This window comes from Schistocerca piceifrons, chromosome 7, assembly GCF_021461385.2.
Source record: "Schistocerca piceifrons isolate TAMUIC-IGC-003096 chromosome 7, iqSchPice1.1, whole genome shotgun sequence".
Classification (NCBI taxonomy): domain Eukaryota; kingdom Metazoa; phylum Arthropoda; class Insecta; order Orthoptera; family Acrididae; genus Schistocerca; species Schistocerca piceifrons.
Window position 1 is genome coordinate 45818328 of NC_060144.1, and position 27503 is coordinate 45845830.

Below are 27503 nucleotides of genomic sequence, written 5' to 3' on the forward strand. Positions count from 1 at the left end.
TTTCCCCACAGCCGCCCGACGTTGCAGAAAATACGTAGCTTTAAGATTCTCATTTTCAGTACCACAGCCGAGAGCCAGAGCCAGGACTCCGACTACAATGCAATGGTTAACGGAGGTAAGAAGAAATACGCTCGCGCGTGTGTAGGCCGCAATTCTAATTAATAACTAAATATTTTTTGCTTTAAAGTGAACTGACTAGCCGAGGAAATTAATATGAAAAGTTTATTCCATTGTTCAACTTATACAGGGTGTTACAAAAAGGTACGCCCAAACCTTGAGGAAACATTCCTCACACACAAATAAAGAAAAGATTTTATGTGGACATGTGTCCGGAAACGCTTAATTTCCATGTTAGAGCTCATTTTAGTTTCGTCAGTATGTACTGTACTTCCTCGATTCACCGCCAGTTGGCCCAATTGAAGGAAGGTAATGTTGACTTCGGTGCTTGTGTTGACATGCGACTCATTGCTCTATAGTACTAGCATCAAGCACATCAGTACGTAGCATCATCACGAACGTGGTTTTACAGTCAATACAATGTTTACAAATGCGGAGTTGGCAGATGCCCATTTGATGTATGGATTAGCACGGGGCAATAGCCGTGGCGCGGTACGTTTGTATCGAGACAGATTTCCAGAACAAAGGTGTCCCGACAGGAAGACGTTCGAAGCAATTGATCGCCGTCTTAGGGAGCACGGAACATTCCAGCCTACGACTCGCGACTGGGGAAGACCTAGAACGACGAGGACAACTGCAATGGACGAGGCAATTCTTCGTGCAGTTGACGATAACCCTAATGTCAGCGTCAGAGAAGTTGCTGCTGTACAAGGTAACGTTGACCACGTCACTGTTTGGAGAGTGCTAGGGAGAACCAGTTGTTTCCGTACCAGGCACAGCGTGTGCAGGCACTATCAGCAGCTGATTGGCCTCCACTGGTACACTTCTGCGAATGGTTCATCCAACAATGTGTCAACCCTCATTTCGGTGCAAATGTTCTCTTTGCGGATGAGGCTTCATTCCAACGTGATCAAATTGAAAGTTTTCACAATCAACATGTGTGGGCTGACAAGATTCCGCACGCAGTTGTGCAGTCACGTAATCAACACAGGTTTTCTGTGACCGCTTGGGCAGGCATTGTTGGTGATGTCTTGATTGGGCCCCATGTTCTTCCACCTACGCTCAATGGAGCACGTTATCATGATTTCATACGGGATACTCTACCTGTGCTGCTAGAACATGTGCCTTTACAAGTACGACACAACATGTGGTTCATGCACGATGGAGCTCCTGCACATTTCAGTCGAAGTGTTCGTACGCTTCTCAACAACAGATTCGGTGACCGATGGATTGGTAGAGGCGGACCAATTCCATGGCCTCCACGCTCTCCTGAACTAACCCTCTTTACTTTCATTTATGGGGGCATTTGAAAGCTCTTGTCTACCCAACCCCGGTACCAAATGTAGAGACTCTTCGTGCTCGTATTGTGGAGTGCTGTGATACAATACGCCATTCTCCAGGGCTGCATCAGCGCATCAGGGATTCCATGCGACGGAGGGTGGATGCATGTATCCTCACTAACGGAGGACATTTTGAACATTTCCTGTAAGAAAGTGTTTGAAGTCACGCTGGTACGTTCTGTTGCTGTGTGCTTCCATTCCATGTTTAATGTGATTTGAAGAGAACTTATAAAATGAGCTCTAACATGGAAAGTAAGAGTTTCCGGACACATGTCCACATAACATATTTTCTTTCTTTGTGTGTGAGGAATGTTTCCTGGAAGTTTGGTCGTACCTTTTTGTAATACCCTGTATGTTCATGCTTTAAGATTCAGTGAGTCTAATGTTCATTAACGTAAAAAATAATTTCCACTCTAGTTTAGTATCGTTAAAAAAAAGAGAACTTCACAAAAACATTTAATTGTAAATCAAAATTGGAGGAAATATAATTTTGATTAAGGGCCATTACGTAAGTCGGCAACAATCAACGTTACCAATAAATAATATATTAAATTACGACGGCCGACGGACGCGAGAGCATGCAGTTACTGTGAGGTCGATACGAGATACGTGTGCGCTTTGCTGAGGGGAATGGAGAGAGGGCGGGGAGCTCACGCGCGGTCCTCGAGTACGGTCCGCACGGCGCGCAGCACGGCCTCCTTGGTGATGTGTCGGTGGCGCAGGCGCACGCCGATGCCGGCGGACACGATCTTGCCGCAGTTGTGCTCCTGGTCCGAGAAGAAGGGGATGCCGACCAGCGGGATGGCTCGCAGCGCCGCCTCGTTCAGGCTCTGCAGCCCGCCCTGCATCACGAACAGCTTCACGTTGCGGTGCGCTGAAACAGTAATGCACGCCAACTTAAGGGCACTCGTCGTGATTTCGTAGCACGGAGCGAGTCCCTCCCCACTCGGCATGCGGCGCCACAGGTGGAGGTGATTGCTCGCTGCAGCAGGATGGGAGTCAGAACATCGAAGAAGCTGCTGACAAAAGCACCGGTGTCGACAAGCGAGCGACCGTGAAGGAATCTTGCTGCGAGTAGCACAACAGCTGGGTGTTGGAGCCACGACAATCGGAAGACTGAAAATAGAGAGCAGGTGGCGAATGCAGAGGGCACAGGCCGGGCGGTCCTCCCCTGGTGCGTGGGAGGTTTCTGCCCGGAGAGCACGGCCGTGACTGTTGCTCGTGCTGCGTCCGCGGAAAGTTCCATACCTGTCAGTAAACAATGACCGCCCTTTAATACTAGCTACTGGCTTCTCAACGTTATTTCGCTGAAACCTGTTTTAACAGACCTCTTCCTAAAATTTCCGCAGTCTATAAGTTGTCCAACTCCTTTGTCCACACGATGACTTCAGAAACTACAGGAGATACAAATTTATAGTCAGAAGTCGTTAACAAGTACGACCAGCCTGGTACTTAACTCTTATATCGATGGCTGCGTAGTCGTCTTCGTCAAGTGTAGAGGTGATTCCACTGCGAGGTCCCCGATGTTTTCTTTGCGTTTGGATGAGACTAACTGGTTTGTAGGGCGACGATGTATTTTGATTTTTAGAGAGCAAGCGTTACATTAGTTTTGCACATCACTATTTAATTTATTTATTCACATTTAACACTTCTACACTAATATAAGACATTGTTTTCCACCACATCTGTATCACCACCTCCTCCAATCCACACTCCCGATCAAAAGACCGCCAACCACCTCTTCCAAAGATCCACCTCCTTCCCACATGACCAAAGATAGCAATCTCTTAGTTGCTAAACTCACAGTCAAAGGCTATATTTACATAACATATTACACGTAAAGAAATTACAGACATACATGATTTTACATTCTGTTATACTGCGCAAGTCGTATTTTTTAAACTCTGTGCTATACTGCCACACTTCGTGCACATGGACGACACTCCTGTGAGGAGGAGGGGAAATACGAGGGAGAGGAAAATGGGTTCCAGTGTAGCAAACGAGCAAAGGGACTGGAGACGGCACGACCGTACGTAAGAAATTGCAAGCGTCTTTATTTTACATGGGTATCCACGTGAAACATACAATTTGGCCGTAAACAGTAGAGGGGTTTACAGATCATTAGAGTAAAAGACACAATACCACATTGAAAATAATAGTTCATCGTTTGGCATAATACAATGGATCTTTCGTTGTCACTATTTCCAAATACAATACGTACTAAGAAAATGCTCCAACCCGCTATTCCTCATTTTACGTAGCCGTGTCCGTTTCACTTTCCCCCTTGTTGTTGTTGTTGTTGTTGTTGTGGTCTTCAGTCCTGAGACTGGTTTGATGCAGCTCTCCACGCTACGCTATCCTGTGCAAACTTCTTCATCTCCCAGTACGTACTGCAACCTACATCCATCTGAATCTGCTTAGTGTATTCATCTCTTGGTCTCCCTCTACGATTTTTACCCTCCACGCTGCCCTCCAATACTAAATTGGTGATCCCTTGATGCTTCAGAACATGTCCTACCAACCGATCCCTTCTTCTAGTCAAGTTGTGCCACAAACTCCTCTTCTCCCCAATCCTATTCAATACCTCCTCATTAGTTATGTGATCTACCCATCTAATCTTCAGAATTCTTCTGTAGCACCACATTTCGGAAGCTTCTATTCTCTTCTTGTCCAAACTATTTATCGTCCATTTTTCACTTCCATACATGGCTACACTCGATACAAATACTTTTAGAAACGACTTCCTCACACTTAAATCTATACACGATGTTAACAAATTTCTCTTCTTCAGAAACGCTTTCATTGACACTGCCAGTCTACATTTTATATCATCTCTACTTCTACCATCGTCAGTTATTTTGCTCCGCAAATAGTAAAACTCCATTACTACTTTAAGTGTTTCATTTCCTAATCTAATTCCCTCAGCATCACCCGATTTAATTCGACTACATTCCATTATCCTCGTTTTGCTTTTCTTGATGTTCATTTTATATCCTCCTTTCAAGACACTATCCATTCCGTTCAACTGCTCTTCCAAGTCCTTTGCTGTCTAAGACAGAATTACAATCTCATCAGCGATCCTCAAAGTTTTTATTTCTTCTACATGGATTTTGATACCTACTCCAAATTTTTCTTTTGTTTCCTTCACTGCTTGCTCAATATACAGATCTAACAACATTGGGGAGAGGCTACAACCCTGTCTCACTCCCTTCCCAACCACTGCTTCCCTTTCATCTCCCTCGACCCTTATAATTGCCATCAGGTTTCTGTACAATTGTAAATAGCCTTTCGCTCCCTGTATTTTACCCCTGCCACCTTCACAATTTGAAAGAAAGTATTCCAGTCAACATTGTCAAAAGCTTTCTCTAAGTCTACAAATGCTAGAAAGGTAGTTTTGCCTTTTCTTAATCTAGCGTCGAAGATAGGTCGTAGGGTCAGTACTGCCTCACGTGTACCGATATTTCTACGAAATCCAAACTGATCTTCTCGGAGGTCGGCTTCTACTAGTTTTTCCATTCGTCTGTAAAGAATATTAAACTGATAGTTCGGTAATTTTCACATCTGTCAACACCTGATTTCTTTGGGATTAGAATTATTATATTCTTCTTGAAGTCTGAGGGTATTTCGTCTGTCTCATACATATTGTTCACCAGATGGTAGAGTTTGTCAGGACTGGCTCTCCCAAGGCCGTCAGTAGTTCTAATGGAATGTTGTCTACTCCCAGGGCCTTGTTTCGACTCAGGTCTTTCAGTGCTCTGTCAAACTCTTCACGCAGTATCATATCTCCCTTTTCATCTTCATCTACATCCTCTTCCATTTCCATAATATTGTCCTCAAGTACATCGCCCTTGTATAGACCCTCTACATACTCCTTCCACCTTTCTGCTTTCCCTTCTTTGCTTAGAACTGAGCTCTTGATATTCACACAAGTGGTTTTCTTTTCTCCAAAGGTCTCTTTAATTTCCCTGTAGGCAGTATCTATCTTACCCCTACTGATATAAGCCTCTACATCCTTACATTTGTCCTCTAGCCATCCCTGCTTAGCCATTTTGCACTTCCTGTCGATATCATTTTTGAGACGTTTGTATTCCTTTTTGCCTGCTTCATTTACTGCATTTTTATTTTTCTGCTTTCATCAATTAAATTCAATATTTCTTCTGTTACCCAAGGATTTTTACTAGCCCTCGTCTTTTTACCTACTTGCTCCTCTGCTGCCTTCACTACTTCATCCCTCAAAGTTACCCATTCTTCTTCTACTGTATTTCTTTCCCCCATTCCTGTCAATTGTTCTCTTATGCTCTCCCTGAAACTCTGTACAACCTCTGGTTTAGTCAGTTTATCCAGGTCCCATCTCCTTAAATTCCCACCTTTTTGCAGTTTCTTCAGTTTTAATCTACAGTTCATAACCAATAGATTTAGGTCAGAGTCCACATCTGCCCCTGGAAATGTCTTACAATTTAAAACCTGGTTCCTAAATCTCTGTCTTAGCATTATATAATCTATCTGAAACCTGTCAGTATCTCCAGGCTTCTTCCATGTATACAACCTTCTTTCATGATTCTTAAACCGTGTTGTGCTCTGTGCAAAATTCTACCAGGCTGCTCCCTCTTTCATTTCTTACCCCCAATCCATATTCACCTACTACGTTTCCTTCTCTCCCTTTTCCTTCTGCCGAATTCCAGTCACCCATGACTATTAAATGTTCGTCTCCCTTCAATATCTGAATAATTTCTTTTATTTCTTCGTCATCTGCAGAGCTGGTAGGCATATAAACTTGTACTACTGTAGTTGGCATGGGCTTCGTGTCTGTATTGGCCACAATAATGCTTTCACTATGCTGTTTGTAGTAGCTTACCCGCACTCCTATTTTTTTATTCATTATTAAACCTACTCCTGCATTACCCCTATTTGATTTTGTGTTTATAACCTTGTAGTCACCTGACCGGAAGTCTTGTTCCTCCTGCCACCGAACTTCGCTAATTCCTACTATATCTTTCTTTAACCTATCCATTTCCCTTTTTAAATTTTCTAACCTACCTGCCCGATTAAGGGATCTGACACTCCACGCTCCGATCCGTAGAATGCCAGTTTTCTTTCTCCTGATAACGACATCCTCTTGAGTAGTCCCCGCCCGGAGATCCGAATGAGGGACTATTTTACCTCCGGAATATTTTACCCAAGAGGACGCCATCATCATTTAACCATACAGTAAAGCTGCATGCCCTCGGGAAAAATTACGGCCGTAGTTTCCCCTTGCTTTCAGCCGTGCAGTACCAGCACAGCAAGGCCGTTTTGGTTAGTGTTACACGGCCAGATCAGTCAATCATGCAGACTGTTGCCCCTGCAACTACTGAAAAGGGTGCTGCCCCTCTTCAGGAACCACACGTTTGTCTGGCCTCTCAACAGATACCCCTCCATTGTGGTTGCACCTACGGTAGGCCTATCTGTATCGCTGAGGCACACAAGCCTCCCCACCAACGGCAAGGTCCATGTTTCTTGGGGGGACTTTCCCTGGTAGTGTCAACTAATTCACTTTCGTCTTCTCTTGCAGAATTATAATTGTTCCCATCAGTGTGGCTGTCACTATTTGAGTATACACCACTTCCCAAATTTGTGGTGGTTTCCAGCATTTGTTCCAGTAAATCTTCACTTGAAATATCGTGCTCTTCAATTTCATTTATCCAGTCTTCCAGTCTTCTTTCTTTCATCGAAGCAATTTGTTCATCTATCAGTGTTAAAAAGCACTCCGTCATCAGGCCACAAGTGGCCCATCGGGACCGTCCGACCGCTGTGTCACCCTCGGCTGAGGATGCGGATAGGAGGGGCGTGTGATTAGCACACCACTCTCCCGGTCTTTATGATGGTTTTCTTTGACCGGAGCCGCTACTATTCGGTCGAGTAGCTTCTCAATTGGGATCACGAGACTGAGTGCACCGCGAAAAATGGAAACAGCGCATGGCGGCCCAGATGGTTATCCATCCAAGTGTCGGACACGCCCGACAGCGCTTAACTTCAGTGCTCTGACGTGAACCGATGTATCCACTGCGGCAAGGCCGTTGCCCTATCAGTGTTAAAAACGTGTCCATTCTGAATGACACACTATGTTCAAAAAAGCTGTTCTTGACCCTTGCTCCTTACAAACCGCACAGGATTCCATTCCCATGATGTCCTAACCCGCTTCGATAGAGAGGGTGTTCGACCATTAGCTTGGACAGGAACATCTCGAGATCTCTCATCCACTGAAAATATTTGGTCATGGGTCGCAAGTGACTTGCACGCCACTATCCTCCAGCAATTACTATTACTGAATTCTGACATGACTACTGAAGATATGAGACAACATGGGTAAGCAATAATTTAATCTCAAGGTAACTATGTAATTCGAAACAGGGCCACATTTCTAGGGCAACTGTCCGTGGTAAATTCAAGGTCCCTACATATCTTGATACCTATCACGTGCCAAAATAACCTCCCCCTCCAACACTCACACAGCCAATTGTACTACTAAAAATGGAGCAAAATTAAGATCACTGAATGGGTTCTGGTACCATAATCAAAGTCGTCCTCTTCTCATTGGTTGAATTACTATAGTGTAGTGACATCATGGCATTTCCTGTAAGCATTCCAATGCATAACTACTTCGCACTGCTATTTACAATTTTAAAATAATTTGGTACATTTTTTGGTTGATTCCCCTCCCCAGCATTCCAAATACCCACTTTCAAGGCCTTAACCCAAAGATGCACATAAATACCAGACTTCAAATGTTAACTACTTTCCATAGTGTGATGTTTTAAACAAGTGCACCAATATCCCATGTTAAACAATTAGCACAGGCCGATATTTTAAATAATACACCAATATCCCACAGTAAACTACGTTTACACAGTAAAGAATTATTCCAACCTATCCGTGCTGCTAACTTTCACCACCTGCAAAAAATTAACTTTGTAGTGCGATACGATAATGACATCACTAACAAGATGCCTTAGAGGAGTGAGGCACTAAAAGATTACAGTATACTTATAAATAACTGTGGTAAAATCCGTGTAGGAGCGTTTCTGCAGGAAAATATTTTATGTTAAAAAACACAAACAAGACAGCACTAAACAGAACTACAAAAGAATTTACCCCTCTTCTACGGTTACAGCAACGACTGTAGCTGGATAGTAATGGTACAGGACTGCCCTTTATTTAAAACAAACAGTAAATCTCCATCATCCACTCCATAAGTGCACATGGCCTCTGCACTGTCTGTTGGCACCATATAAACAGCGTCACATTCGACCTGCTACAGTTGTAGTTACAAACATCTAGTGTACAATAAACTTTTCTTTTATCTTGACCGTACTAAAAACGTTCTGCGACATTGGCAATGACAATTACACAAAGAGTTGTTTCATGGTGACAACCGGACTGTAACAACCACGTACGGTTAGGGCTTTGTCATTCTGTAAGAAACCTATCTGAGGAGGATCCGATATCGCACAGCAATACACTGGGCAAGGAAAGACAGTATTGGTAGTCCAATACGTATTCTACGTGTTTGCTCTTCCACATGGCTAAGACACACACACTCTGCTGGCAAAGATATGAGTATGCCCTTTTAGAGGTTTCAAAGTCACTTAAGATTCACTGTTGAAACAGTGCATGTGTATTACATGAAATGTTCACTTTTACAGAGTGCTTCTGTGGTAGCACGTGTCGCGCCATACTGAAACACCCGTACTAGTATGTGGTGCAGCTCCCGTGGGCGGCAATGCAATCGCTGACTCTGGTATCTAGTCAATCGAACACATGGCGAATACTGTCCCGGGTCATGGTACGCCATGCCTACTCAACTTCCTCACCTAGCACTGTAAGAGTTATTGGTTGGCAAGCTGCACAAGTTGTTTCTTGTCCCGTCATATCCCACACCTGTTCGACTGGAGACAAGTCCAGGGATCATGGTGGTCAAGGATGTTGCTGCACTTCTTGAAGAGCACGTTGAGTTTCATGGGCAGAGTATCGGCAAGCATTACACTGTTGGAGTAACACATCACGTTCCTGTAGCAAGAACAGGTCTAAAAGGTCTAAAAGGTCTAACACCATTCCGCATATGCTGAGCGCTGATTACGGTGGTCTCCAGAAACACCAAAGGTGAACGAGAGTTGTAGTTTATCGCATACCAGGCCATAGGGCCTGGGATGGGGTCACTGTGTTTTGCACGAATGCACACTACGAGATAGTACTCACCAAGTCCAAGTCATGCATTCGAAAGACCATCACTTGCGTACAGGCAGAATATCCTGTTGTCATAGCTAACGGCCACGGTGCGCCATTCAGTCTTTCAAGTGATCCTGTAAAGGCACCAGGCGAGCCTGCATGTCAATGATCTGAGTGGAAGACAGGCTAGAGTTGTGCATACCTGTAGTTCCACTTCTAATAACTGGTTTCTGAACAGTTCGTGTTGATACACCTGGGCTCACAAGCCATCTGTGCTGTGGTAGCTGTACGATCTGCCTCCGCTGCCTTTACAACACGACAATCCTGGTGGGTGTACGTTCTGCATGCATGTCCAGGGCTGCCTCTACAGGTGTGACGATGTTCGTGTGACCAATCATACCAACGTTATTTCACAACTGACACAGCACATCCAGCTTGTGTGGCAATTCTCCAAAAGTACCATCTCACAACTTGGAAAGCCACAATTTGGACCCTTTCAAACTCGTTCAGTTGGCTGTTGCAAGCACGATTATATCACCGTGGCACGGTTACCTGCTTGCTGCTCCATTTTCACCATACTGAGACTTCTGGCTGTTAGTATTACCTTTTAAAGGGTAGACACAGATAGCGTTGTGGTAACTTTGACATTTTACTGTCTGCTCGAAGAAGCTGTTGAGACCATTACCAGTAGATATATTATCCCCCAGGTGGCATATGCGGTCTTTAGATCAAAATCGACGTCGTCTTTCCAGACATACCATTTTTTTTCCAACAGCGTAGATACACACACACACACACACACACACACACACACACACACACACACACACACACACACACACACAGACATACACAACGTGTGTCCTATGCGTTTGACACACGGCACAAGGCAAATTACAATCGTCAAAAGAAAATTGCAGGTAGATGGCACTGTGCTGTCGGTATTACCTTCTACTGCACAATGATGTAAACGTCACGAATATGCAATGAAAAAATGCCAGGAAAAAGACGAATAGCTATTAAAGAAGCGAAAAACTATTGAGAGAAGATGCTTTCAAAGAGAACTGTGTTTCCATTGTCTCTACAATTATACAGGGTGTGACGGTTCTAAATTCAGATATTTTTATAGATGGTAGCGGAATGTGCACACATACCAGCGTGTTAATTGTTCGCCCTCTGCGTCAAACAGTCTTCCCACAAACAGGTTACAAACTTTATGATCTGATGTTTTCTGCACAATGATAACTTCACCACTAAGTGTACAATACATGTCGGTATAGACTGCATGTTTTGTGTCCGTGCATCCACATTTCAACACTTGACCTGCTGCCCAACAGAAAATAAGTGTTAATGACCTACTCTTGCCACATTTGCCTGGAGATACCGACCAACCAAATAACATACTACTCCTAATAGCTATAATCATAAGTATGTAAATGAAGTAAATACTGATGTCATGTCCGCTACACTGTCCACTGTCACCCACAGTAATGTCTGCACTTATACCAGTTACTCCTGTATATCTGGAATAGCGGTTATAATATGAATTAAAGCATGTACGAATACTAGGATATATAACTATCTTCTTTTCTTTGCTCAGTATGTAAAAGTGTAAGAGGAATGAAAATCGATGACACTGCTACAATACACCCTCTGACTTGCACTGCACAGTGGCTTGTAGAGTACGTGTGTAGATGATGTGGATGAAGACGATGCTGTAGGAGGGGTGCAATGTCAGAAGATTAGTTGCAAAATGCTTGTAAGAACTTCATAGAGTCGATGATTGATATACAAGATATGACATAAATAAACGTAACATATTGTGTCCATAAAGAACCAAAGTTATCTATCAATTTTCGTTTGGCAGGATCTTAAAAAAAGCAACTCATCACCCAAGGAGTAGGCAGTCAGCAAAATATCTTCTCGACCAATTAAATCTTCGCACACACGGCTCGAGATATTGCAGTTACATCTACAGGGTGTTACAAAAAAGTACGGCCAAACTTTCAGGAAACATTGCTCACACACAAATAAAGAAAAGATGTTATGTGGAGTGTGTCCGGAAACGCTTAATTTCATGTTAGAGCTCATTTTAGTTTCGTCAGTATGTACTGTACTTCCTCGATTCACCGCCAGTTGGCCCAATTGAAGGAAGGTAATGTTGACTTCGGTGCTTGGGTTGACATGCGACTCATTGCTCTACAGTACTAGCATCAAGCACATCAGTACGTAGCATCAACAGGTTAGTGTTCATCACGAACGTGGTTTTGCAGTCAATGCAATGTTTACAAATGCAGAGTTGGCAGATGCTCATTTGATGTATGGATTAGCACGGGGCAATAGCCGTGGCGCGGTACGTTTGTATCGAGACAGATTTCCAGAACGAAGGTGTCCCGACAGGAAGACGTTCGAAGCAATTGATCGCCGTCTTAGGGAGCTCGGAACATTCCAGCCTATGACTCGCGACTGGGGAAGACCTAGAACGACGAGGACAACTGCAATGGACGAGGCAATTCTTCGTGCAGTTGACGATAACCCTAATGTCAGCGTCAGAGAAGTTGCTGCTGTACAAGGTAACGTTGACCACGTCACTGTATGGAGAGTGCTACGGGAGAACCAGTTGTTTCCGTACCATGTACAGCGTGTGCAGGCACTATCAGCAGCAGATTGGCCTCCACGGGTACACTTCTGCGAATGGTTCATCCAACAATGTGTCAATCCTCATTTTAGTGCAAATGTTCTCTTTGCGGATGAGGCTTCATTCCAACGTGATCAAATTGAAAATTTTCACAATCAACATGTGTGGGCTGACGAGAATCGGCACGCAATTGTTCAATCACGTCATCAACACAGATTTTCTGTGACGGCTTGGGCAGGCATTGTTGGTGATGTCTTGATTGGGCCCCACGTTTTTCCACCTACGCTCAATGGAGCACGTTATCATGATTTCATACGGGATACTCGACCTGTACTGCTAGAACATGTGCCTTTACAAGTACGACACAACATGTGGTTCATGCACGATGGAGCTCCTGCACATTTCAGTCGAAGTATTTGTACGCTTCTCAACAACAGATTCGGTGACCGATGGATTGGTAGAGGCGGACCAATTCCATGGCCTCCACGCTCTCCTGAACTAACCCTCTTTACTTTCATTTATGGGGGCATTTGAAAGCTCTTGTCTGCGCAACGCCGGTACCAAATGTAGAGACTCTTCGTGCTCGTATTGTGGGCGGCTGTGATACAATACGCCATTCTCCAGGGCTGCATCAGCGCATCAGGGATTCCATGCGACGGAGGGTGGATGCATGTATCCTCGCTAACGGAGGACGTTTTGAACATTTCCTGTAACAAAGTGTTTGACGTCACGCTGGTACGTTCTGTTGCTGTGTGTTTCCACTCCATGATTAATGTGATTTGAAGAGAACTAATAAAATGAGCTCTAACATGGAAAGTAAGCGTTTCCGGACACATTCCACACAACATATTTTCTTTCTTTGAGTGTGAGGAATGTGTCCTGAAAGTTTGGCCGTACCTTTTTGTAACACCCTGTATATGTATTGTATCAGCATGTGGTGGACAGGTTATCATTGTTACGCTATGGGTTTTGAGAAGTCAAGATGCCTTACGCTGCAACTGTTCCACGAATATTATTTTTGCACTGATCTTAAGAAAATGATGAAATGCATCGAAATACTTAGACAGGTTGCTATTGAGGAAGTAGTTTTTGATTCCTGGCCTGGTTCAAATGGCTCTGAGCACTATGGGACTTAACATCTGTGGTAATCAGTCCTCTAGAACTTACAACTACTTAAACCTAACTAACCTAAGGACATCACACACATCCATGCCCGAGGCAGGATTCGAACCTGCGACAGTAGCAGTCGCGCGGTTCCGGACTGAGCGCCTAGAACCGCTAGACCACCGCGGCCGGCTTTGATTCCTGAAGCAGATGGATGGGGGTGTACGGTAAACTATCCTAAATTTGATGTTACAAACGGATATTAGCTGCTCTGTGCTTCGTCCTCAATGACTTTGTGACAGATTGAATGTTGACTTTCATTCTTTCCTACTGGTTTTATCCCTCCCTCAAAACAGTGTCCATTGCCAGTCACATTACAATGAGTGACTGATTTTGTCTTCGCTCACTTAAGCGAAACGATCACTGTGTATCAGAGTAATGCTGAATTTTACAAAATGTAATGTTACTTTTGAGATATTCTCACACCTACACTGAGTTCAGGTGTCCATTCACTCGTGGCGCAAAATAGCGTGCAAATATCTAATGATGTTGAAAAAGAAATCCTTCTCGGCCACTTTTAACTTTCGACATCATTTTAGTTTCTTGTCCACTACACGAAATTTCGTTAATGTCCAAAAATCTCAGTATGTGATTCATAGACCAACAACAGAGCTGTTGACCTAAATCGTCACGGAACGCTGTCACTGGCTGTAAGATGGAAATATCGTAATTCCAAGAGGTCAAAAAGTTGCAAGGTGGCGTCCTATCTGGGCCATGCACTGCAAGTTAAAGGCCCTCAGTATCGGACAATTCTCATTTTTATTACTGAGTTGAGGGTTGCCATGGCAACAGGCAAAGCGCGGAGACCATGTTAAGGGTTCTACACGTCTAATTATAGCTATAACAGGTCTGTTTAACGCACAATGAGCACAAGCTGCATTGCAGTAAAAATCTCGTATTATGAAGAACTTCCCCGTGGCAGAGTTCTCTGCCAGGAACCATTGCAAGTGGTCTCGGTGCTGAGCAGCCGGCGAGAGATTTTATAACGCCCACAGAGAGAGCCGCCCTAGTCGGCATGCTGTGCAGGAGTGTCCCTCTGGTCTGACCCTGGACTGGACGCCCGTACCAGACAATGGCGGCGCCGCTGCCGGGCGGCAGAGGGACGCTCCGCGAACACTGAAAATGGCGCCGGTGTGCCTGGCGCTCGGGCCTCTCACCTCAGACAACGGGCGCCTCCCATAAACAACGGTGATTGGGCAGCCGCTGGGCGTCCAGACGGCGCGCGGGTCTGACGGTGGTTGGACAGTTCATAAGAAAATTATTGCTACTGAACGGGTCCTGTCGCAGAGCGTCAAGCCCGTCATGATAGTTACAGAAATTAGACACTCTCACGTTTCGGGTTCGAAGCAAAAATTGGAAATTTGTGTAAGTTCGTATGGGACCAAACTGCTGAGGTCATCGGTCCGTAGGCTTACACACTACTTAATCTAACTTAAAATAACTTACGTTATGGACAACATACACAACCATGCCCGAGGGAGGACTCGAACCTCCCACGGGGTTAGCCGCGCGAACCGTGGGAAGGCGCCCGAGACCGCGCGGCTATCCCGCGCGGCAGGTTCGAGGGGAAACACTCGCTTTTGCTCCGCTCTGTGCGACAGAGCGATAGCGAAGTTTTGTATTTCGTCCAGCAGCCCGGACACTAGTTTTGCACGTAGACTATCACGTGGGGCAGCCACAGCTACGACAAGACGTTGATCCACATCTCGGCACCACGAGGTTGTTTTCGTGACCTCTGCGTGACATTTGTTTGAGTGCGGTAGCTCGCCAGCGTTGTTCACACGTTTTTGACTGGTTTAAATGTGAATGTATTACTTTCTAGGAACTTCATTAGGGTAATTTGCATACTGTAGTTCGTGATTCAGTGTTCCAACGTTACGCGTGACCAAACTGTTGGGTCAGAACAATCAAGTGGACATGGCAGACACACATGAAAGTGACAGTATAGGGCACGCTGGTTTGGTAAATAGCGAGATGGAACTTACAGAATTGGCATCACAGTCGGTACAGTCGCACAAGAGTACGGTTTTTCAAAATGACGTCACCGACGCAACTCACAGTTATTCACACACGGGTGTGCAAGCCTAACAACGCATGCAATCGCGTAGTTCAAACTCAGTCAGTGACAATACCACACGTGAATCGGCGCAAAACAGTGAGCAACACTCACGTCTTGTTCACATCGCACCCGAATCACGAGTAGATTCTCCTTCCATATTTGGTAAATGGAAATGTCGTGTGGCTAGGGTCTCCCGTCGGGTAGACCGTTCGCCTGGTGCAGGTCTTTCGATTTGACGCCACTTCGGCGACCTGCGCGTCGATGGGGATGAAATGATGATGATTAGGACAACACAACACCCGGTCCCTGAGCGGAGAAAATTTCCGACCCAGCCGGGAATCGAACCCGGGCCCTTAGGATTGACAGTCTGTCACGCTGACCACTCAGCTACCGGGGCGGACATCCATATTTGGTGAACGACGTGACGTAGACGATGACATAATGTCTGCATTCTGGAAATGATTTCAAGCAATGCGCGAACAAGAACGCGCAGAAGATGCGAAAGAACGCGAACAAGAACTCTTAAAGAAAGAAATGATAATTAAATCAAGACCCCATGCTGTCGACATCAACGGGGACAGTTGAAAATTCGTGCCCCGACCGGCACTCGACCCTGAGATCTCCTGCTTACATGGAAGACGCTCTATCCATCTGAGCCACCGAGGGCACAGAGGACAGTGCGAGTGCAGGGATTTATCCCTTGCAGGCTTCCCAACTTAATGTCCACACACTACATTCGTAGTGCCCCTGCCCATTACACTCATTACTCGCGGCAGAAAATCTTACCGAGTCCTGTGAGAGTTCGTCCAATACGTGTGCATCTGCACAGAAGAAGAAGGTCAATGTCCGAAAGAACAGATACCATCTTCTTATGTTAGAGAAAGAACAAAAACGCATTGCGGACAAGGCAGAACTCCGGGCTCAGTTTGATAAGTTACAAAACGTCGACAGAAACTGTTAACGACACAGTACGTAAACAGAACGAAGAAATAGATACCCTACGCGCGGAAGTCGCGGAAGTAAACCCAACATCCACTTCTGCCAAAAGAGTCGCCACTGCTAGTAGAACGTCACATGTCGCCAGAAACAAAGCGAAACTTGCAGTTTCGACGACTACGATGACATCTAAGGCAGGCAACGATAGGTTTGCTGCAGGAGAACAGAAAATTTCTGAACGGATCTCCATTCATCAGGAAAACAATACGCAAAAATTCGAGTTAATTGGTCGAAGGAACAAAGGCTTGGAACAGAAGATCAACACTCAAAGTCAGCGTATCGACAGCTCGTCAATAAATTATACACCGTTGTCACCCTGTATTTCCGCACCGTCGGACACAAACATACGAACGCTGTGAACTGCTTCCTCCCCGCACTACAAATGAATCTCAGCGGCAGCACTATTCCAGGTTGAAAACACGCAGCCGGCCTCTGTGACCGAGCGGTTCTAGGCGCTTCAGTCTGGAACCGCGCGACCGCTACGGTCACAGGTTCGAATCCTGCCTCGGGCATGGATGTGTGTGATGTCCTTAGGTTAGTTAGGTTTAAGTAGTTCCAAGTTCTAGGGGACTGATGACCACAGCAGTTAAGTCCCATAGTGCTCAGAGCCATTTGAACCATTTTTGAAAACACGCACTTCCAACAACAGGCAGAAGTACAGATTGCATCAGCGGATGTTGCATTTGACTTCAAGCACTACCTGTCTACTTGGAAATTCGCGTGGCAAAGACAGTTCCGAAAAGCATTCCCAACGCCCTGGCCGTTTCATGCAAAATTAGTGTTTGTGTACACGTATACGGACGATAAGATGCGTCGCGAGTACTGCGATTGATACGAATCATTCATAGCAAAGGTCAAGGCACTCTACTCGTCACCAATACAACAATCACGTGTAAAACACGAGATTATAATGTGCCCCGATCTTGAAGTTACCCGATATGAGCTCCACGAAGATGCTAGAAGCACTAATGCGGAAAAAACAGTTTCTTGATTCTCCATATTCGGAGCGGGACATCAAAGGAATCTATTATTTGAAACTGCCTTTCACCTATCAACAGGCCTCGGTAGGGCGTTGCCAGGAAGATGTTGCCGCATTCCTGCACCTTTCGCAAGAGGCAGCCGTGGTGATTGACCATCGCAAGAAAACCAAAGGCAAAAACAAAACGGACAGAATAACACTCAGTCGTGCGGAAACAACGGGCGAGATAACTACTCAAAATACAATAACGAGTACAACGACAACAATGGTAAACACGTAACAACGGTGGTTACCACAGCAGTCAGCAAGACGAAAGGAACTGGCGCAACCAGGGACAAAGTTCATAACCGAACAAAGAAACTAACAGCCAGCGCTTCATTGAACGGAATGGCGAGCTCATCGAATTGCGGGGTCCTAACTCGACCCCGCATTCTGACAACAACGCAAACAACCGCAGTTGACGGCAAAGGCGCGCTAGACCATCCCGTAATTCGCGACACAACAAACAAGAACAAGAGTTAGCGAGTCTCATCAGCTGTGAGGACATACGGGATGTGCTCGCGAATGAGGAGGAGAAGGACAGTAATCCTGCCCTCCACCCGCCATCCCAATCACAGTCGCCTGTGGCGGCGCCCGGCGCCGGCGACTGCTGATGGCCTCACGCCTGTTAGGGCCTCGCAAAAAAGTTGTTGAAGCTGTTACAGTTTTAGCTATTCAGTTGTCCGTCTCTTATTTCCGTATGAATGTAACGGCAACACTATGACAGGTAAGCAACATTACAAGGCGTATCTTGGTGTACACCTATGCGGCAACACGCCAAGCGTGACAAGTCTGGGCCTGTACACTTGTTCTGGTAGGCCTATTACATTACACGATTCGCGCGGGGTACACCTGTCGCGAGTCAGCGAATGCGCACTAGAGCACAGTAACGCATGGGACTGAAAGAGACTGTTTGGTTGTGAAGTCGTTCACACAGGCTAAAATATGTTGTAAAATAAATTATTAAATTATATACTTAGAGAGGAAGCTGATCGCCATATTAAAGAAAGATGCATGTTAAACGGAAAGTACACTTACTTTTCCTTATGTCATTTTCACAGCCTGCTTGGTATGCACAGTTTTTCCGAACTGATACTTCGATCCAACAACAAGCAAATGCAACAGTGTTCAAAGGAAGAGACAATACGGGCGGTAGCATTGTCTTGGCCAATAATCAGTTCTATCTCTGAAATCAGTTCTACCAACTGACACTTCATTCTTTTTTCAAGTTATTGAACTGGTACTAGTGAACAAGTCTTTTCTCTGAAGGTGTGGTTGTACCAATTTCAGCAATTCATACTAAAGGAACCCAGTCCTACGGTAAGTCAGCATACAAATACATTTCTTGGCGTATTTATTTGGATGCTATCATACATGACAGAATGAAAAAAAAAAAATATTCCGCCGTGTATGATAATCGCACAGCCTATTCGCTATTTATGAGGTTCATTGAAATGAAACCTGGTCAGTGAGTCTACCTTTGCCTTACACGTAAGGTGGCACAACGTAACTGCGGGTATGGCGGCGCCATTTATTGGTGCGTACCGTTTGATGTTGCATAGAGCCAGTGTGGTTTCACGTCGAAGAGAAGGTGGTCACACACCTTATCGTCCACTACCGAACAGGCGAGTAAGCAGGAACAACGAGGAATGATTCGGTTTTTGGCGGTGGAGGGAGTTGGAGGCCGTGAATTGTACCGACGGATGAAGGCTGTGTACGGTGAGTACACTCTTTCAAGTGTAGTGGAATGGCGCAAACGATTCCTGGAGCGGCGCGAGTCACTGGAAGACGATGCTCGTCCTGGGCAGGCTCATCGTGTCATCACACTCGAAATGGTTGCGGAAGCGAATGCTTTAGTCTTCGACAACCTCAGAATCGCTGTGGACGAGATCCATCGGATACTGGGTATTAGCGTGGGCACTGCGCGACCCATAATGCAACAATACCTGACCCTCCGAAAAATCTGTGCGCATTGGGTTCCTCACCAACTGACCGCCGAAACGTTATCACAGGTGCCGACTCCATGGGGCCTGAGGGGGCCCGAGCCACCTCAAACATTCGTTTGGGCGGCTTTTGTAAAATTACAAAATTATGTTGGAATTTTATATTTTCCTTGTTAGACATTAGTTACCTTTTAAAATACATTTAGTAATTAGTTGAAACAAATAATTATTATGGTAGTAAGCAGGTTGACTGAAAACGAGTGGTGTGAATCATGATAGTGTTCCGGTGCTGCGGGAACACTTACAATTTGGCCCGGTACGCGAACCTTTGTTTAAGGTCCGGCGCCGGCGGGCCAGCGCTGCGACCACGGCGACATCCAAAGGACTGCAGCAGAAGCTCCTGGAAGCCTCCGCTTCACGCTGCCCTGACGCTTTGAGACATTACGACGCTGCGGCTATATAAAGCTCACCCTGCCGTCGCAGTCATTCAGTGTGGATGGTTTCGTTCAGTACACGCTGCAGACGTGTTTAGTGTTCCGACTTCAGTGTCTAGTGGACTCTTTTATATGACTATATTTTATTCGGTTACTTTAGTCTCTTAGTGTAGTGTGAATTAAGTTTGCAATGGATAAATTTGTTACCAAAAAGGCGCGCTGGACAATCTGGTAAGGGAAGATCATTTCAGAAGCCTTCGTTGATCAAGTATACATGGCTAGAATATGAAGCATCTACCGAAAGGTTTTTGCAAAGCCTGCAAAGAGGCAGATACTAAAAACCTATTACAATTTTCTTCAAAAAATAAGATCCATTTACTTCCGTAGGGTTTTCTAACTAGGAAAAGGATTTGGAAAAATTCCGTCTTCATGAAAATACGTTTACGCATAAAGAAGGTGTTATGAAACTAAATTCTATCACTAACGGAAGTCTGGGCACCCAACTGAATGAACAGTTAGATAGTGATATGAAGAAAGGCCGTTTAGCTCTTGAGATAATTTTTACTACCGTGCGATTTCTATGCCGACAAGGACTAGCAATTAGAGGGCACGAAGATGTAAGCTCAATTTTTTTTTTCAGTTGTTGGAACTCTCAAAGAATGACTTACCTTAGTTTAAAGTTTGGTTTGGGCGTTCGGGGTATAAGTGGACGTCCCACGATATTCAAAACGAGGTCATTGATCTATTAGGAAAGTCTGTGTTGAGAAAGGTATTGGCTTCAATCAAGAAGACTGAATATTTATCTATTATGGTCGACGAAACAAGCGATTTTTCGATTCACGAACGAGTGTCATTTTCTATTTGTACTGTCGATGATTCCTTAATCATCAACGAAGATTTTATTGGCTTATACGAGACCCCCAACACTTAATCACGAACTCTGTTTAGTATTTTAAAAGACGCTTTTGCTCGTCTTGATTTGTCAATGGATAACTTAAGAGGACAGTGCTCTATGTTGGTGCCTCGAAGTTCAAAGGACAAAAAAAGTTAGTTGTAGACAGTCCTCGCCATCTTACGTTTATGAGGGATATTATGGCTTTAGCCAAGGACTTAATAAACACCGTAAGGGAATCCAATAAAAGGATGGGACTTTTCAGAAGCATACGCTATGAGAGCGCCAACCACCAAACTGGTCTACGACCTCTTTGCCCGACTCGATGGACTATGCGATTTTCTAGTATCTTAAGAATACTGTGAAACTTTGGAAAACTTCTACACTTTTTTGAAACATTTTCTGCAGAGGACAAGACAGAGGCAGGTTACAAATGTGCAGGCTACCCGAGTCAACGTTACAATTCAGGAATTATTTCTTTTTACGTCTTTATTGCGATGCAATGAACCCAGCAGAGGATGTCAATGAAAAAATTCAATGCCCTCATCTAAGTGTTGCTGATCTGGAAAAAATATATGAGAGCTTGATTTGTATGTTGAAAGGAAGGCGTGGTAGTTTTGAACACTTTTGGGAATTGTGTTTAAAAGAAAAATCTTCACAAGTTGATGATCCTTCGCTTCCTCGGAATGGAAGTATACCAAAGAAGTATGAAAACAACGAAGCCATCTCGCTGCACACTTTCAAAACCCCAAAGGAATGCTACAAAGCTATTTACATTGCAGTTTGTGAAACAGTGCAATCTTGCATTACTGAGTGGTTTGCTTCAACTGGACTCACACAGGTCACTGCAGTTGAACAAGAGTGCTTGCTTTTGGTAAAGAGAGGTGAAACAAATTTGGAAAAATAAAATGAGTTTTTCAAAAATGATCTAGACATTGAGAGTCTGCGCCTACACCTGAATGTGTTAGCCGTAATCCCTAATAAAAAACAACTGGTCTTAAAAAACATGCGTGATGTAAGGCCGGCCGCGGTGGTCTAGCGGTTCTAGGCGCTCAGTCCGGAGCCGCGCGACTGCTACGGTCGCAGGTTCGAATCCTGCCTCGGGCATGGATGTGTGTGATGTCCTTAGGTTAGTTAGGTTTAAGTAGTTCTAAGTTCTAGGGGACTGATGACCATAGGTGTTAAGTCCCATAGTGCTCAGAGCCATTTGAACCATTTTGATGTAAGGACGTACATTACTCAAGAGCCTGCAGTTGGAGAAATGTTATGTGAAGTAGTGAAGAGCATGAAGGTTCTGCAAGTAGTTCCAATCACAACAACAACAGCTCAACGGTCATTTAGCACCCTTAGACGACTGAAGTCGTATCTCCAATCAACAATGGGACAGAAGCGGTTGAACAACTTGGCTGTTCTTCATGCCCACCGAGATGTTTTGGATGAAATGGATATCCGACCACTCATCAACGAATCCATATTCAGTAATCCGGTCTTTCTAAGGACACTCTAGCCCTAATAATGGTATTTAGAGCAAAATTAAAAAATCTTTATAAAACAGAGAATTAAATACATACACAATGTTAAATTTTCAGTCTCGAAATATTAGTGCTAGTTTAGTACTGTATTATTATATTACTATAGCACTGTATTAGTTATTTTCAAATACTTAAATATTTTTAGGGTGTAAGACTCCATTACAACCCGCTATTTACACAATTTTTGACTGAAAGTGTTAGGCATACTGTATTAACTTTATTAACTATATTAAAGCATTAACTTTGAGATATTGTTTTTATTTAATGAACCCTGAGCCTTATTCAAAGTAAGCTTAAATTAGCTACTTCACTTATTAATCAAAGTGCTATTACAGTGCGACTCAGTTTTTTTCAGAGCTATATATTCGACGCTAATACATGATTATTGCTGTAAATTAAATTAGCTTTTTACAGAAATACCGTGCGTGTTTATCTTTTGTTTCTTTTTTCAAAGCCAAAAAATGAGTCAGGCTTGTCGAGTTTCCCGGACTGAGAGTTATGGAGAGTCCAGTTTTCCGGGTTGTAATGTTGATCATATGACTCTAAAATGCTTAAAAAACTTTAAAACTCACTATTTTTCATCTAAAATTTAGAAAACTTCCTGGGGCAAGACCCTCAGTATGCCCCCTCCCAATATTTTATTTTTTATAAGTCGGCGTCCCTGAACGTTAACATGAGAAGGAATATGGCCTTCTGTCGCGCATCGTCACAGATTACGAAACAAGTTGTCACCATTTTGAAACGGAAAGCAAGCGTCAAAACCAAGCAGTGGAAACGTGCGACTTCACCACCTCGAAAGAAATCAAAGGCCATGCACACCAGTTCTGCTAAGGCCATGATGTCCATCCTTTCTGACCACAATGTCCCACTGCCTGTCGAGTTGCTGGTATGGAGAATCACCATCAATGCTCATCGTTATCAAGCCACTTTACAGAACCTTAGACGAGCCACCAAGTCGAAACGCCGAAGCATGTTGTCCAATGGCGTTATCCTCCTGCATAATAATGCGCGCCCCACACGGCCAATGCGGTGAAGACGCAGCAGTTTCGGTGGGAAACGCTGGAACATCCACCGTACAGTCCCGACCATACACCGTGTGGCTTTCATGTGTTTCGACCTCTAAAACAAGCTATTTGCAGACATAGATTCGCAACGGACGACGAAGTGTGCGACTGGGTCCAGGGCTGGATCCAACAGCAGCCTACTAGCTACTTCAAGCGTAGAGTCGACCGGCTAGTGTCTCCAAGGGATAAATGTGCCAACAGTTTTGGCGACTATTTTTGAATATTTGAACTGTGTACAACAACATTTTTGAGTTAATAAATCCGTTACCGCTACTTTACACTTGTGACCCTTATACTATGACACTGAGTACTTTAAGTACCCTACTGTACTTATCAGCGTACTTAGTACAAACTATGTTTTAGATCATCGTGTCTAGAGGACCCTAAAGAGACAGACACATAGGGAGAAAATGGGAATCCGGTGCATCGAAAAGAAAAAAAATAGAGCTCTTATCCAAGTGTTTTTAGTTTCTGTAACAGAATCGGCTTCAGGGTCGAATGAATCTGTTACCCTTTCTGATACAGCACCAGAGTTGGGTGAAACTGCTGTGATCCGAGATTTTGAGCAATAAAGACTTCAAAAGCGATAATCAAGAGCAAACCGTTCATATAAGAGAGTCATTTATAGAATTAGATCCGGGAAAGTGGGTATATGGATATGCAGCATCATGATTTAATTCAAAATTGTCCCCAACAAAACCTATAGAAACCTGAAGAAAGATACCCGAAAGATGCAAGTAAAAGACATTTTACTAGAAAATTGAGTAACGATGAAAAGCAACATCGCAGATGGTTAGCTTACTCCATATCACAAGACAAAGTTTATTGCTTTCCGTGTTAACTTTTTTTCACATTTGTAGACAGAGATGGTAAAAGGAGGACGATGTGACTAGAAAGATCTGAGCAGGATATTGCAAAGGCATGAACAACGTCAAGGACACATGGAGTGCACGATTAGATGGATGGAATTCTGTAAAGGAAGCAAATATGGAAAAACAATAGGAAAGGAAAACGAGAGACTGATTAGGGAATCACAAAAGTATTGATAACTTGTTCGAAAGATTGATCGACATTATAAAATACTTAGTCTCACACAATCTGGTGTTTCGAGGGCATCGCGAATCCCTTAACCTGAATGATACCGGAAACAGTGAAAAATTTTATAGACCTATTTAAACTGTAATCTAAATATGATGCTAAAAGAGCACTTGCAACGTATTAACGAAAAGAAACTTGGTCAGCATTATCTGAGCCACGACATACAAAATGAATTAATTAAATTAATCTCTAAATCTGTTATCAAAGAAATTATAAATAGAGTCAAACAAGCAAACTATTATGCCTTCATTCTCGATTGTACCAGGGATTCGAGCCATGTGGAACAAATGTAAATAATATTAAGATTTAGGATTTCCTCAACTAGAGAGGTAGAGGAACATTTCGTTGGGTTTACTGCTGTCGCAGAAACAACGGGAGAGTATTTAAAAAGTGCCATTTATAAGAAACTAGTAAATAATGGCCTAGACATCCAAAGCTGTCGGGGACAGTGATATGACAATGATGCCAATATGGTTGGAGTTAGAACAAGAGTTCTAACAGTGTTAGAAGAAGAATATTGAGCACTAATGCACAAGCTTTGTTCATGCCGTGCGGATGCCATCGTTGCAATTTCCTTTTTCTAGATGCTGCCAACACCTCGACAACAGCTAAAACGTTTTTCGGTTTTATCAGTAAAGTTTACGTGCTTTTTACAAAATCAAGCAAGCGTTGGGATCTTATAAAAACTAAACTGAAATTGATATTGAAACCGCTGTTTGAAACACGATGGGAAAGTAGAATCGAAGATGTAAAATCAATATTTATGCAATTTTATGATGTCATCGAAAGTGTGAGTGACCTGAAAAATAGAACTGATGACTGCGAAAGTCTTAGCGACTGTGAATCGGTCTTGAAGTAAATCTTAACTTTTGAGTTGTAACACCCCACCCATCACTTATCTGGTTTTGGTGTGTGTTCACCCCAGGTAATTAACTAACAGATCAACAGAGAGTGCAAAACTGCCGCAATTTCGGATAACGCAAAGAAAGTAATAAGGCCCTGTGACTCCTGATTGAACTGCGGTGGCAGTGTTGACATTAATTGATTCAGAATTGATCCCTTTTAATTAAAAAGGGGTGGACATTGATGTTATATTCAGCTATTGAACACCAGATGCAAATGTTGAACATAAAATAAATTAAGAAAGTGACTTGGGATTTCAACTACTTGATTGAAAACAGATGCAGTCGATTAGCACAGATTTATTTTAACTCACAACCTTCAATCATCACATTACATGACTCTCCTAACACGCAGTGGTAATAAATTGCGTTTGCGTGGAGTAAAGCGCGATAAATCAAAAATAATTCCTATCGACTGACCCAGGCGTAATGCGAAATGTGAGAAGAATTCTGCAATACACGCCCCATGAAACAAGTTAATCAGTGGCCAGAGCGGGCGCAATATCACCGAATTCAGCGTGGCGGATCGGCGTTGTTGTGTGGACGTCGGCCGACCTCATGGTGCTGCAAGGCTGTGCTCGTCTACTCACTCCTAGCTATCTTGCTCAGTACATAGCTGAACCAAAACTTCCTATCTCCAAGCTCAATCGTTCCATTTGCTAAGTCCTAAACTGCAGAGATGCTCACTCTTTCTCAGGCAAGCTAAGTCAAGAACACCACGTCCGCACTCTAGGCAAGCTGGGAACGAAAGACCTCTACGGAGACTTCTCACAGTCTGCTCTTCACCTCGGTTTCCTCTCCAGCAAAATCACTTACGCCAATTGCAGCGCAAGTCGCGTTAATTATGCGTCGCTTCGCAGCACCAACCAATGCCTGCTCTGGGAAGTGAACAAATTCCCACAAAATTTCCATTCCTCTCAACTTCCGTTATTTAGCTCCTCCCAGGGCACCCATCAAGGTTAGCGTCTGCACAAACACCAATTTTTCCCGAATTCTGACTCCCAGGAGAGTACTTCAAATTCCTCGGTCCTCTGTCGCTCTTCACCTGATTTACTTCGGACTCTGCGGACCGTGAATTCAGCGTGAAGTTACTATAGTTACGAACACGCATATTTTGACCTCTGTTGACTGCTCCACCGTAGCTTTCCGCAGCTTTCTCGCATATTTCACTGAAAACAGGACGACAGACATTTATCAACAGACGTACAAGTTCTCCGTCTGCTTCCCAGTACACCAACATGGGGTCGGGGTCAACCACCCATGCTGTCACTCATCTTAAGGCGGCTGGAGGCCGCGCCCCGCTACCGCTTTCTCAGAGCTTCAGCCGCCCTAAGCTGCCTATTGTCGCTTCCCTTCGCCGCTCCCCAGCCGCGCGCCGCGGTCATTTCTGGCTACTTCCCTGGGATAAACTAGCCTCCAGTAAATCGACGCATTTCCACAAAGTTTTCATGTCGTGTGAATTACTTTAAAACCATCACCCGACAGTGATTATTCCAATATGTCCATACTATACGATCTACAAGATGCATTGTGGCTTGTCAGTCATTTTGTTCAGCCCTATTTTTCGCTCAACATGAGTTAGGTGATCTTTAATGACTTCATGTAAGGGGCATGGTTCTTGCCATGTTAGAGAGTTTATTGTTGCAATACACATATGGTATGAGATTTTACTATGTGTCAACAATATAAGTAAACTATGGCAATCGGTTCAAATGAACTTGAAAGTTGCTATTGATGAATGGATTCAAAAATTCCGTAACACAGGATTTGAAACAAGCGTTGCTGAAGCTTGGTTGTTTGTAGGTAGTTACGAAATTAAGTCTCTGATTAAAAAAAAAGCACAGACAAAACGAATGTTCTGTTATGAACAAACTGATGAGCCTATATAATCTGGTGAAACGCAGTACAGAGTTAGCTTTTTTAACATAATGATATACATTAGAAAGAAGGTTAGCGTTGACCGAAATATTGATGGTTTATTGACAGAAAAATCGATTTTCAATCACATAGTGATCATCTTCAGTGCTGTGGTGTACAAATTAAACTCCTAGCCTCTGGTGTCAAGTTATTATCAGTAACCAAAGCTATTACACAATCACCA

General features: G+C 43.9%; 1 protein-coding gene across 1 annotated transcript in view; it reads right to left on the bottom strand.

Annotated features, from left to right (window-relative positions):
• The window catches only part of LOC124804730 (UDP-glucosyltransferase 2-like), a 197289-nt gene that overhangs the window by 10925 nt on the left and 158861 nt on the right, over positions 1–27503 (bottom strand). Inside the window, exon 6 of the mRNA XM_047265024.1 lies at positions 2112–2331. Within this exon, the coding sequence (XP_047120980.1) occupies positions 2112–2331 (220 nt within the window). The remainder of the gene's footprint in view (positions 1–2111; positions 2332–27503) is intronic.